Source organism: Anas platyrhynchos, chromosome 5 (genome assembly GCF_047663525.1).
Source record: "Anas platyrhynchos isolate ZD024472 breed Pekin duck chromosome 5, IASCAAS_PekinDuck_T2T, whole genome shotgun sequence".
Classification (NCBI taxonomy): domain Eukaryota; kingdom Metazoa; phylum Chordata; class Aves; order Anseriformes; family Anatidae; genus Anas; species Anas platyrhynchos.
In genome coordinates this window covers 39,241,327-39,255,740 of record NC_092591.1, presented here as the reverse complement: position 1 = coordinate 39,255,740, position 14,414 = coordinate 39,241,327, and the positions used below count along the sequence as shown (strand labels likewise).

The window sequence follows — 14,414 nt, the reverse complement described above, 5'->3', positions numbered from 1 at the left end:
TAAATTTACCGCAACTTTTGTAAGACAAGCCTCTTGCGCTTAACACAGATGGTTTTTAAACATCAGCACAAAGCCAGACAGATGCAGCAGGACCTAATATACTAGTTTCTACAGTTTAAGTCCTCTTCACAAACACAAATCTGAACAGCAAAACAGCCTTTCTCTTCAAAAAGAACCAACAAACCCAAACCCCCCAAATATACCCCATTAACAATTATCATCCCCATCTCATCAAAAAGATACAAAGCACAACCAAATGTTTTCATTGTTTAAAACAGTGATGTTAGATATCTATACATTACATGTCTTCCTTACGTGTGGAGAATGGACACAATCTTTGATGAAGTCATTAATAAAATTATTTCAAACTGTTCTAAACACCTCCCAGGCTATTTTATACAAATGATTAATAGCTTAAACAACCTTCAGCAGAGTGTCTCCTCTCCCTTCTACACAGCCTGTCAGAACTCGTTCAGAGTTGCCCACTCATTCAGAATACGGCTAAATGAGCTCGTAAGTTACGAATTCTTGAGAGGCAGAGAGCTGATTTAACGACTCACATGCACTGCCATAAACACGGGATGGTTACTGCTTCTGACTGCATGCCTCCAGTGCTTACTTTCTGCAGGCTCTGGCATTTCTTTGATCCTTCTGTGAGTCAATTTAGCTCACTAAAACGTGACCAAATTCCAGCAGAAAGATAGACCATTTTCTGCTATGTCAACAAAAGGCAAAAATTTGAGAAATACCAGAGCTTGTATACAGCTGGCAGCAGGATTACCCAGTCCAACCTGAGGGAGCACGCCCTCCTCCTTTTCATAATAAGCTTGTCTACTTGTGAAACATCCACAGCCAAGGGTTTCATTACCCAAAAAACAACATTGGTTTATTTCTGACATCTTCAAAGTTGACTTCATATAAACGAGTTACTCTATTGCAACTTTTACATTTCACAGCATGCTTTTAATTTTAAACTATGTATTCTAAGACAATTTATAGCCCTAACTGGCTTGTGTTTAAGAACCTCAGAACAAATAAATGCATTAAAATTGATTTTGCTTAAGGTATGTTTTAGGTCAATGTTAAATACTATTTCTGGCATCAGATAGCACATCATCCATACGGCACGGATACTTTTACCTAAAAAGTTAGCTAATGTAAAAATGAACAAGTACAGTATTTATGTAAAAAGAAAGTTGTTAGTGAGGTATAACAGGTGCTGCTGTCTTTTTAATTTGCAAAACGTTAATGTAATGGAAAACAACTAGTTTTTCAACTTCCCTAAAGTTACCAGGTAGCTCAAAAAGACAGTACAGACAAAAGAGGCATTCTTGAAGAACAAAGCTTTACCAGACTTTGCATTTCTAGAAAGACAGCCATATGCTTTGTAACAATTTTAAAAAATGACTAGGACTTACCTTCCCACACTACTTCAAAATTTTTTTTTTTCCAATTTTGTTCTCCATTTGGCCACAAATACTAGTGATAAGATTAATGTACAGGACATAGGAAACAGTAAGAACCAGGTGTTGTAGATGTGATACACACGGTTTAGAAAGGAAAAAGCTAAGTTAAACATTTGTTATGGTATATGTATACCAGGCCTTCGTAATTAACTTGATGGAACTCAGAAAACCTCTGAGAAAAGTAGGCTTTCCTTTTTTTCCTCCCCAAGAAATGCTCATAGGAAGTAAAAGGGAAGAGTAAAACTGAGCAGTAGAAGTGGCAAGCCCTTGTACTGAAGTATACAGACAGCAATGTAAAAATAAAATGATTTTATATGTAACGCCTGGCAGGCTAAACAGATTACTTAATAAACCCACAACTCAATTTTGAAAGGAGGTTTTGTTCATTTGACAAATCAACAAAAAATATAAAACATTAAAGCCATCTTAACATTGAACTCCACTTCTATTTTTTTTACATTGTCTTGCAATTGAGACATTACTGTTTAGACATCATATAAATTTATATCATTCTCTACAGAGCATTATAGTTAATTCAGTATTACCAATAGTTTTATACACATACAGTACTGAAGCCATGTCCTCTTTTGCTTACTGTCAAGTACAAAGCAGCTTATATAGACTTTAAAAAAAAAAAAGCTACACACCACAGTTGTAGCATACCATATTTTGTGCCTGATACAAGTTTACAGTAGTGGCTTTTTGATATTTCAAGACAAATAAACATGATACCACATAAACAGTTGTGCAAACTCGGGCCTAGGAGGAGGACATAACTACCTCCTTTTTCCAGAACTACTTTTCCCTGCTTTACTGCTGCTGCTACCAGACTTGCTGGAAGATTTTGAAGAGAACAGTCTTGTCATGAACTCAGAGACATCAGGCAGCTCATGGTTAGAATTCAGCATGTTCATTGACTGCTCCATTTCCTGCATGAAGAGATTAGATAACCTTAAGAGCTTGTAGCAATTCTAGCTAGCTGTTTCTATGGCATCAAATCATATCACAAAGATGTAAAAACTTCTCAGACACTGTTTTACTATTTGCAGCCCTCCAAAGTTCACATTGCTACATATTTTTATGCAACCACAGCCAAATGCCCAGCTACACACAGAAACATAAAACCCCCAAACTAAAAGCACTGATGTATAGAAAAAGTAACCATGTCTTAAGTAGCCTTACAGGGCAACCAACTGATCAGAATAAAAAACTTTTTCCTCAAAGACAAGGAATATCGTTAAAACATTTATTTTCACCATTACTTTCTTCCATTTGAAAATTTAAACTTTTAGTTAGATTTTGAGATCCATGTTTTCATAGATGTTGCATGCTTCTGTTTTTAAATTTTGCCTTCCCAATTTAGTATTATTTATGCCAAGCCTCAAAGAAATTTAGAATTTGTTTGAAGGAATTAGCTATTTTTATTGCACTACTTTGTAATATCAAGTTATTAATGTATACCACCAGCTAATGAAACCATATAGCTAGCTAAGTTTAACATAACTTTAGGGTTTAGCATAGTGGCTCTATGTGACAACTTATTTAAACAAATATTGAAATGCTTTTAATGAATATAACAGCTGAACCACACATCCAGAATGTGATAACACTTATAGTAATTGCTAATTTAACATGGGATTGTCTTCTTGCTCTAGTTACTATTGAAAATGTTATTCAGAAAACAGCTGTTTTTAAGGCACAAAGCAAAAGCAGTTATGGCAGCCTTTGTTACTATTACGTCTACTCTACATCTATACTTAACACCTCTACAGCAAGCACAGTTACTAAATAACATATATATAAGTAGCACTGTGCTGATTCCATAAAGAAAAAACAAGCTAACCTGAAAAATATCATACAAGTTCCAAAACAAACTGAAGTTGGACATATGCCTAATAACTTAATACATGGCCATGTGGAGAATGACATTAACAATTGAGCTCTTGTTCTTTGAAGATAATTTAAATTACAAGCAAGATTCTTTCAACTTATAATTTCTCCTTAAGAAATCATATCAGTCAGCTAATAAGAACTAAACTATTGGAACTTCTCATTGTTTATCATCAGAACAGCCTGTCTGTATGCACCACTAGATTGGTTGAAGAAAACTAGGAATAAACAATAAACAATTTTTAAAAATTCAGCTTGGTTTGAAGAACATGATGCAGATATCTGGCACATTTTCATATTTTTTTTTTTAATCAAAATTAAAGCCAGAAGTGCATTATATAACGCTTTTTTTTTTTTTAATATATTAATTGAAAAAAAATTGAAAAGAAAAAAGATCCAGACACCCATAAAGCACTACTGAAGACAGTGGTCATTTAGAGTACAGTTTAAATTAACCAAACCCTCAAAAAGCAGCCACCCAAGACAGACAAGTAATATTTCTAAAAATAAAAGAAGATTTAGCAAACACCTTGAATCTCCATTTTGTCCTAGCCTTCTGCTATTCGGCATTTTGCAGGGTGAAAGGACAATAAATCAGATAATTTAATGACTACATTAAGACTCTGTATCATATACACTACTGTAACATCTGGATTTAACAGTCTTGTAAGCTACATGCTTTTGGTTGATGGATAGGAGAACCCCACATCATATTCTTCATAAAACACCTGACATTTAATAAATGGTGTCTAAAAACGATGTGCTAGATTTAAACATAGTGAAAAAAATACAGTGGAAACTTGTAGAAAAAATAGTCTTTGAAAAGTTGTATTTATAGCTTTAAACAAACTTTGGAAAACACCAGTCATGCTGTAATGCTTTCAAAGCTGTGCAAAACAACTTAATTTTGTGTTGTGTCATTTAACAGCAAATTCATTAGCCAGAAATACTAGAACTCATTATTTTAAGATCAATACTGTATTAAGTGAACACATGATTCCATTAAGGATGTCCTTGGAAGTCCAATTTTGGCTTCTAACACTTTCCTGTACCTTAACATCTTACTATCTTTGTTCTTTACGTCTGCAACAATTGAAACTACTTACCCGTCTCATATCAGGATCACTGGTGTTGACAACTTTAGGCAAAAGTACAAATATCAGTAATGGAAGAACCATCATCACCACCTACACAGAAAACAGTAAGTATTTCTTCAGCGTATGTGTTGCTCAAGACATTTTTAGATAGCCTGACGTGAAGCTTTTAACTAAACAGCCACATTCTAGAACTATTGCATTCTGAGTCAGTAAACCAGTATCTGTAATCCAACTGTCAGGGAAGAAACCAGAAGTTATATATAACAGATTTCAAACTTGGAGCACTCAAGTAAATGTTTATGTCTTTTAACTGTTATAATTACAATCTTGCAATGTGTTCATCTCTACCCAACTAGAACATCATGTTATCAAAGGAACCAGGCTATGGGCTATTTTCAGAGGACACACATTACAGAATAGCTACCCAGGGAAGAAAAGGTCATAGAAAAACTTTTGTAAACAAGGAAAAAAAAAAAACACACAAAAAACCAATCATCTCAGAAAAACAAACTGTACACATTTTCTCTACTTTATTCTATTTCAATGAATTAGGTGATTCTACGATTAGATGAATTAGATCAGCATGCTTTTCACCTGTGTGTGCTGCTTGCACATACCATAGGGTTCATGAGGAAGTCTGTCCATCCCCAAGATTCTCTCTTTATGAAGTATGAAGGAGGTCCAGAAGATTTCATCTGGAGTGGGTATGGCAGCCTGACAACTTCAGAGGTTTTGATGTAATTCACATACCTTGCTCTAATGAACAAATAATAGATAATTAGAAATACATGCACAATCTCTAACAAAACAAAATAATAACAATATTCCAAAACAAGATTTTAAAAACAGACTACAAAACTATCTGCTAGGCAATGTCAGCTACACTTCGTTTTTCATAAAGTGATTTCTCTCAGTATCAAGTAATATATCAAATAATACTTGATTTTTTTTTCCAGGCTATTAAGCACACTGAAAACTTTCATATGGGAGAACAGGCCTATGGATTAGAAACACCAGAACTATTTGTTCATACATGATTTCTGCAAAATATTTTTTCCCCATAGTAAAAAGCAAGAAAAAAAAACTCCACTTAAACGTATAGTACAGCTTTGAACAACATAGCTTAAGCTGAACAGTTTGCTTAGGGGCAACAAATGTTTAGATGTGGAGTTAATACCACCCTTTTCTCTAAGCGCATCACTTTGCATTTAACAATACTAAATTTTGTCCAGAATTTTACCAACCTTCTATTAGTTTATAAAGTCTTTCCATAGTTCTTCAGAGTTAGACCTGAAGTCTAGCTAGTAACTTTGTACTATCATTTAATTTTGTCACTATTCAACTATTTTTTATGACTTATAAATATTATAAATACTTATCCCCTTTTGCAACTCCAGAAATTACTTCAGTCCATTACAAGAGAAATAATTCATTTTTTTCTGAAGTTTTAATCAAATATTCAGCGAAGGAATGTCTTACCTTATGGCTATGTTTTATTCTCCAGAAATGTAAGATTTTCAATAGGTGTTATCAACCACATATTTTCCATATGCTGTTGCCTCTTTCAAAGAATTTAGTACTTTCTTTTTTAAGGCAGAACTTCCCTTTAGAAAGCCCAACTGACATATCACATTTTTTCATGCATTTCCCAACTGTATTCCTCATTACAGTTTCTATGTATTTGACTAATAGAGATGTCAAGCCTACTGATGTTTTGGCTCTGCAAACATATCCAAGCAATTTACTTCACGTCAAATTTGTTACCTCCATTCCTCAGATACCAAAGCAATGCAAAGTGACGTTATACACACTATCCTGTTTTTTCCTTATTTATTGTAATTGATGCCAATGTGATACTACCTAACAAAATATGAAAATCATAAAGTTTGGGGAAAAAAAAAAAGCAGAAATTGTGCTATTGTATGTAAACTACTTAACTCTCGCTTTAGTTGGAGATTTCAGTTTTTAACCTCCCCTAAAAATACTGCTGCTATGTTCATATTGGCCTTTGTACTCCTAAAATTTAACTTTATCTTTTATAAGACACTGAAAAAGTCAAACTTCAAGTAAGATACCACATATATGCCTATACAAAATAAGATGAACTACAAGCATCTTAATTTGAACCAAAAGCCCCCTGTTAGATCGGGTAGTCATATTTCTGTACGACTTACTGAACAGCGTGCAGTTACACATAATTAAGTATCTGGTCATAACATTAAAAAAAAGCTAACAATGTTGAATAAACACTGCAGAGAGGCAACTACTGGCACTTGCCAGTAATTGCAAGGATTTTATGGAGATATAACAAAAATGTTTTAGAGTTTACAAACAAGCTTGGCCCTTCATTATTTCTAATCTTGACATAACACATACCAGAAAATAAAAAAGTATTTCAAAGATACAGTAGTTTACTTGACATCTGTCTAGATTTTATTTTAGGATAGCTGCATGAAAAAAACAGCAAAAGCAAATAAAAGTCCTTTTTCATCTATCCATTATTTCTTATTTTAAGGGCATGAATAGGAAAGGAAAAAAAGAAACCAGTGTTTGGATTTTAAGAAATGTACTCTAGAAGTGGTGTTAAAAGAAGCTGAAACACATGGTCTGAAATGCAAGTACTGGATCAACAGTACAGTTTACACTACTTTTTACACCGTGCTGTCAGGCACACAATAGATCAATACAGAAGCAAATCAGGAAAGGCTCACCTCATTTTGCCTTTTGAAGTTATGTCAACTCGAACGGGCTCAAATTTATGAGCAGGAGATACCACTTCTACTACGTAAGATCCTGAAGGTACGTCATGAACGACAAAACTTCCATCTGTCCTGAAAAAAAATAACTGCCACTGAATTTCAACATTTTCAATGAATTTCAACCAATGCATAAGGGTGGTTGGTCTTTCTGTTTGTTTTTAAAAGAAAGAAATTATCACTTTATACTAAAAGTCTTTAAATAGTAACAATGACCAAAAGGAAAATTAAGATAAATCATCACTCATAATATCTAGCCCCCGAAGATCATTAACGTGGGCCACAACAACAGCAGAAATTACCAGTCACATTAAAGATTTCTTCATGTGCTTAAGCTATTGTCTTGCTGGAAGAATAATTCAAAAGTCTAAGTAAGATTTGAAATAGTTAATTTCATTTATTCAAATGATAAAATACATACAATGAAGTTTACTTTGCTTCAGTACTTCTGCTGGAATTAAAAAAAAAAGTAAAAACAAAAAACAAATTGACATCCTACATTGTGTGGGAAGACATTAAAGATGATTTGCAAAGCACAAAACCCGCGGTTTGTGCCCTTACTGCAAAATAGAGATTTTTAATTTTAATTGCTTCTTTTAGGACTAGCCCACGCTGGAAAGCTATCACAACAAAAAGGAAACTAAGAGCTCTGAACATGAACACAGAAGGGGTTTTCAGACAGACTGCTTTTATTTTAAAATATGAAACTTCAATATTCAGTGAAAATATTAGAGAAAAGATACTTGAAAGATTCAGCACCAGTTGTCATCAAATTAAAGTACAAAAACTTGTAGGTTTCCTCCTACGTGCTTTCCAGAAGCTTCCAAAAAGAAAAACTTTGTGTTCTCTACTGTTCTAAAATTAACATAAAAGGTACTTCCCCTAAAAATACGACTCAAAGTTAAGACCAAATAAGTTCTTCAAAGGGGGAAAAAAAAAAAGTAGGAAGACCCAACACATAAGAAACTCACATCAGCAAACAAATAAATGTACCCTCGTAAAAGTGGATTTTGTCCTCCTGCCATTACCAGTTCTCTCTCAAAGACGCACATCACTTCCCACAGAAGCATATAAACAGTAATGTGTAGGTAGGTTTATCTAATACTTTGTGATAGTTTTAACTACTAAAAATGCGTAATTATCTTTTTTGCAACTGCTGTAAGGGTTTTTTCCCTGGGAATTCCCTTTTATTTTTTCCATTCTATACAATATGATTGTGATAAAATTGAAATATGGTTTTAAGTTGAGATTTATTTACACTGCAAGGCAAATCCTCGTTTCATATATTGGTATGAAACATTACCATTTTTAGGAAGAAAAAAGTTTAGTATTCACTACAGTGAGGAAACCAGTAAGATGTATAAAAATGTTATTTAGAAGTAACTTTATAATGCCAAATAGTTACTTCCCTCTTTGTGATAAATGAACTGACATCTATTTAAAAATCAAAGTTTGCCTGAGTGATGGTGACAAATTTATCCTCTGATAATGCAAATTATTTTATAATAATTTGCTTATTACAAGCAAACAAAACACGACATCAAAAATTAAAGCTTCTTAGCCAAAGCGTACTATTATTTTTGCCCAGTGTTTACATATACGTTTATCAAATTGAAAAACTCAAACATTAATTTTTTTGTTTTATTATCTTATAATCTGATAAATCTATTGCTAACTATACCAAATGAACATAACTAAAAGAGCTTGATAACTAGTTTACACTGTCATAAGTATGGTATGCTTTTAACTAAGATTATTTATTTATATTTTGGACAACTCCAGTTCCAATCTATTATTTTGAAAGTCAGCAGTTCCAGGCAACTCATCAGCTCCACCACACATAAATAAAATGCAAGTCTCCTACAACTTGGTTGTACTGATCTATCAGGTGCTACATAGCAAGATTCTGTTAGTTTCGCAGGGCAAAATTTTTTGTGTTACCCTATCAACAGGGTCAAAGTTCAGTACAACTTTTACTACAGAGGGAATAATTAGAAGTGACCGATATTAATGACCTGGTAAATCTCTAATTCCATGTAAACCTTCCCAATTTTATACATGAAGTAAGAATAAAATGCATTATACTGCACTAAAAACACAGATTTTAGAATTAGCTTTTACTGTTAAAACTGTGAAAAGAATTTAACTTTTAGTCCTAATAACGTTTTCTGTGTATCTCCAGATCCTTAGGTAATCTGAATATATCCACTGCTACCTGAACTGAGTGAGGTAAGGCAACGTTTTATAGCTTCCAAATGCGACTGCACCATCTCGTATGAAGGACATATATGTTATAAACACACTTTTAAGTATCCTTCTTTGGCACGGTGGAAAGGCTTCTCACAGGCGCTGTAACATATAACTACAGCTGCAACCTTCTGCCACAAACATTTCTGCGTAGTAAATAAATGCTGTAAGAAGGGCGTTTAAGAAGTTGCAGAACCTGCGTCCCGAACAGTTTAGAGCAACCCATCTGAACTAAACACCGAGCTGCTCTTCACACCTGAGCCCTTCCAGTCCCTGGTACCTCAGGAGCCAACGGCCTCAGCCCAGGCCCCGGCGGGGGGCAGCAGCCGCGCCAGCAGGGCCGGGGAGGCCGCTCCGGGCCCCGCCGCCGCCATGTCGCGGCCGGCCCCCGGCCCTCCCCCTGCCCCTGCCCCTGCCGCTGCCCCGGCGCTCACTTGAGGAAGCCGACGTGCTCCTCCCCGTCCACGAGCACTCGGGCCCCCGCGATCCAGTCCTGGGGCTTCACCCCCGGCACCACGGCCCGGCCCTCGATCTTAAACCGCTCCCCAGGGCCCGCGCCGCCCGCCGGCTCCGCCGCCCCGACCGCCTCCAAGCCCCCGGCGCCGCGGAGCAGCGGCGACGCCAACAGCCACAGCAGCCACAGCGGCACCGCGCCCGACATGGCCGCCGCGGCCGCCATCGCCGCCGCCGCCGAGGCGCATGCGCAGAACGCGACGCGACGCGGCCCTAAGGCTACCCGCACGGAGAGCCGGGCCGTCAGCCCACTGCGCGTGCGCAACGGGCGGCGGGGAAAGAGGGCGGACGCCGCGCGCTTGCGCACACGGGAAAGTGAGGCGCCGGCACGCTGCGTCAGGAGCACTGACCAATAGGAGCGAGCAGGGGGCGGGGCAGGGGGGCGGGCTCCATCCCCTCAGTCAGCGCCGCCTCCAGGGCGGGCTCTGCGTGAGGCGCCCTCACACCCTGCCCACAGCGCCGCCGGGCTGCCCCTCACTGCGGCGAGGGTGGACACGCAGCCTTTTTTCTTTTTCTTTTTTTTTTTTTTTTTGTTCTTTTTCTTTTCCAGTTTATGAGTAAAACAACGGCTAAGATAATTTGCTACTGAAAGTGTGGCAGGACACAAATGTGAAATAAAAGAACACAACACGCACTGAGTGGGTGCATCTTCGGTTACAGAGGGGTCTACCCAGAATTAACACATTTTAGCTTTAAGTTAAATTTTGTTACGGCTTGAGTCAAGCACCTCTCCCCCGGGAAAATACTACATAAAAGTTTACGAAAGCAAGAGGAGATCTGTCACTAAACCAAGGCCTGGAGCGTCTCCCTTCAACCCACTGTGTATCAGCGCGGTTTGTTCCTGACGCTGAGCAGGAGCGCGCTGGCAGTGCCCCAGTACAGAGTGCCCTTAGTCTGGGAGCACAGTTTCAGTGGAGAAGCCAAGAACACGCTGTAATACCCAGCTTGCCCCCGTTTCCCCTCTGCATAGCATGTCCTATTATGTCATGCTTACTCACTGTCACGTTGTGCCTACACCTGCCTCTTTTACCTGTGTTACTTAACGTCAGAGTTAATTACTGAACACATTGGAAATATTATTTAATTATTAAGCATGATTACCTTCAGAGATTATGAGCCTGGCCCCCAGCTGATACTCAACGAAAACACTGTATTGCGCCAGACATGATTCTGAAATGTCACTCCATGTGAGTGGAATAATGTGAATTATTTCTCCAGTTCTATCTTTGAGCTGCGTATTTGTTTTGGACAACTAGGAAGATTAAAGAGGTTTTTCTGTCACATAAAATCACAACATCTAAAACACTAGCAGTTTCGGGGGTAGAAAGAATTCTAGAAATTGATGTTAGAAGGAGCTTCTCTAAACTACATCACTTTCATTGTGACTTTTTAAATATTTTGTTAATAAAAGAGCTACTTAAAATCACCAAATGGCATGATTTGTGTTAAAGAAAGATTGAAACAATACTATTTCCAGTGTAACACCAGAAAGACATCTTTTCATACAGACATCTCATATTACTAGTTTTTATATGCAGTTACGTAGAAACACTACTTCTTAGATGTCTTTGAGGAGCTGTATTGGGATGCTGTCAGACCACATAGAGTGGTCCTGCCTCCTAGTTTTAAGGAGTTCCTCAACCATATATTTGTAAGTACCAAGCATAACGAGCTAAATAATTTATTTTTATAGGCTAGATAATATAGTTATCTAAAAGTTTAAAGCCTGGTGAACCCAAATAAAAGAAAATCACATTTGTTATTTCACACTCTATTTAATCCAAGAAGCTTCTCCCTGTATCACCCAGCTAACAAACTGACAAGTCACTTAACCTCTTGTCTAGGACCCTATCCTCACATAGAAATTCTCACTGTGGGCTCAGCTTTCAGATACATATATTTGTTTTTATACATGCAAAGCTTCTAATAGCTATATTGGCATGCAACCTTTTTAATGTTAGGTAAACAGTCCTGCTCTCACTGTGCAACTTCTTTATATATTAGAAGCTGTATTTCATACAGAAACATTGGTTACCACATTTTGAAGGGCACACAACTGAGAAAATAATTAATTTGGTTGATTACCGCCTTTTCCATTAAGATTAGCTATAATTAGCATTGAACTTGAGTAGATTGCACAATGATAGTTGTGAGCTTTGATATCATGATGCTGCAGGTGTTTACCTTCTAGGTAAAAAGAACAAAACACAAAACAAAGTAGTACAAGTGGAAACAAAAATATCCATCTGTAAATTTATCAAAATAACATCAACTAGTGCTTTTCTTAGCACTTTATCTGGGAGGTCCTATCTATTTATTTTATTTCATTTTATTTTATTTTTGTTTTCTGGAAGGAGTCTCACTATTGCCAAAGCTCTATCTGCAACCTTGTGTCAAGTGAATGGCTGATCAGAAGACAGATAAAACTGCCAAGCAACAGTTTCAATTCACTTTGAAACAACAGAACCATTTCATCAGCTCCTGAACGTGCAATCGAGATTAGTCTCCATGCTTTGTATCTATCTCTTCATTGATGGATTCATTCCCTGAGTAATAGCTACCTAGAAACTGGCAAGTTCCTGGTAATTTCTGCCCTGCTCACAAGCACATTCTCACTTTTGTCTGGTTGGGTTACTTCAACCATCTGTCATTAATTCTACAGACCCGTCAGACAGATGGATGAGAGCTGACAGTCCCTAATGGGTTGAACAAAGAGGAGGTCTAGACTAATGTAATGTCTTCACATTGATAACGCTGAAATCCATATCTCCAGATTCTTGTCACTTTTGGTTTCACGTACAAACTGAAAAGCAGCGGAGATGCACTAAATCCCTCTGAACTCTCTGAATGCAACATAAAAATCCATGAGTATCATAGCTGTTTAAAAGAATTGTGTATCCTGGGATACTGGTGAATAGTCTTAAGTTGCAGGGAAGTTTGTTCTCCCAAGAGGAAAAGAATTTTACCAAAATGTATCACTTAGAACTTACTTTTGTGCTGAATCTTTCGCAGTCTGAATGCTAGCAAAACTTGCTACATACAAATTTTGATTATAATTCACCATTAACAAAGCATTTTCATGAACTTCAGTTCACCTTCGAACATTTCAGTGCAATCGCTCTGAACACTTCTCTTTCCGTGAAGCTAATAGCTATTTGGATAATATTTAATTTGCTTTTGGAAATGAACAAGGTCCTGTAAGTGATGCTGGTTTACTTCAATACACTGGACCACATACAGCAGCAGCCCAGGATCTGTTTCCTGTGTGATTCAGCCAGTCATATGCAGAGCTGTTGACTTGCAGCAGACAAGCATGGAACAGCTTTGGTCATCTGACTACTGTCTTAACCACGTTCTTTGAGTCAGTCGCCTGACTGCTATACAGGTATTGAGGCAATATCCAGTATGCCCCAGCCTCCCAGGTAAACAGTGCTGGTTCACAAATGTTCTGTGGAACCAAGGACATGGATCTGACTGAGGTGAAGAACAAATAAGAACTAGATATGCCTCCCAAACGCAGACAAAATTTTACACAAAGGAACATCCAGAACACATTTTATTTTTTTCTATTTCAAGCAAACAAACAAGAAAAAAAAAAAAAAAAAAAAGCAAGCATTAGAGTATTGTGTTGGTGAAAAATCCTGCAAGGAGCAGAAAGAAAGAATTATTTATTACAAATTTGTATTATAGTAACAGAAACTCTGCAATTTTAGTTTTAGTACTGTACAATCCAATAAAATTGTGTTCGAGTGCTTTTTTAAATAAAATAATCAGAGCTAAAAATAAATCATACTGCCCACCCAAGCAAGCAACTCTTTGAGAATAAACAAATGGAATGGAGGTGGAAGAATTCAGCATCAGGGCCCAGTGAAAGGCCACTGCCAGCTAACTCCTTCACTGAGCTCTCTCCTTCACAAGCACCTTTACCAGATCTAAAAGCAGAATTAACAAAAATTGCACAGCATGTTTCTTCCAGTATTACCTTTTTTTTTTTTTTTTTGGTAAACTGGAATCATTATGCCATCTACTGGCAATTTTCAGCGCTACACGAGAAGCATTTACCTGGTGTAAATGTCTTTAAGGTGAGAACATAGGCAGAACGGGTATTGCAGTCTGCACTCAGTGACAATGTTTGCACTGTCCTGAATGTCAGATCTCCTGAGTGGGTCCTGCTTCTGTCCTGGGGCAGAAAGGCATGCTAGCCATGTCTTTATTTGCTCTAGAGTACCAGCTTGTTTCAAAGAGATTGCCTACATGTGCTGTGGGTTGGGGCAGAGAGCTTTTAGCACCCTATAAGCCCTCTGCATAAACTCTGTACCTCTAACACCTTCAACCCCACAGTGTGGTGCTAGCATGCACAACTGAAGGATTTCTGTCAAGAGCTAACTTTCTTTAGCTCGTTCCTTGCTTTCACGTCAAGTTGACCAGACAAACTTCATTAAGAA

The 14,414-nt window shown here is 37.3% G+C and overlaps 1 protein-coding gene across 1 annotated transcript; it reads right to left on the bottom strand.

Moving 5' to 3' along the window:
• Nucleotides 1-859: 859 nt before the first annotated feature.
• On the bottom strand, nt 860-10,203 carry EMC7 (ER membrane protein complex subunit 7). Its single transcript, XM_027457596.3, has 5 exons — nt 9,891-10,203; nt 7,165-7,284; nt 5,071-5,209; nt 4,463-4,543; nt 860-2,395 (listed from the first exon to the last, which is right to left on the bottom strand). Exons 1-5 carry the CDS (start codon nt 10,133-10,135, stop codon nt 2,243-2,245), a joined length of 738 nt encoding a protein of 245 aa, XP_027313397.2. The 5' UTR covers nt 10,136-10,203; the 3' UTR covers nt 860-2,242.
• Nucleotides 10,204-14,414: the final 4,211 nt, after the last annotated feature.

Coding starts and splice junctions, on each gene's coding strand:
- EMC7 (XM_027457596.3), bottom strand. CDS start 10,135: ATGGCGGCCGCGGCGGCCATGTCGGGCGCGGTGCCGCTGTGGCTGCTG. Junction 4,544..5,070: donor ACTTCCTCATGAACCCTATG/GTATGTGCAAGC, acceptor TTTTCTGTGTAG/GTGGTGATGATGGTTCTTCC. Junction 2,396..4,462: donor GTGATCCTGATATGAGACGG/GTAAGTAGTTTC, acceptor CTCTTCATGCAG/GAAATGGAGCAGTCAATGAA.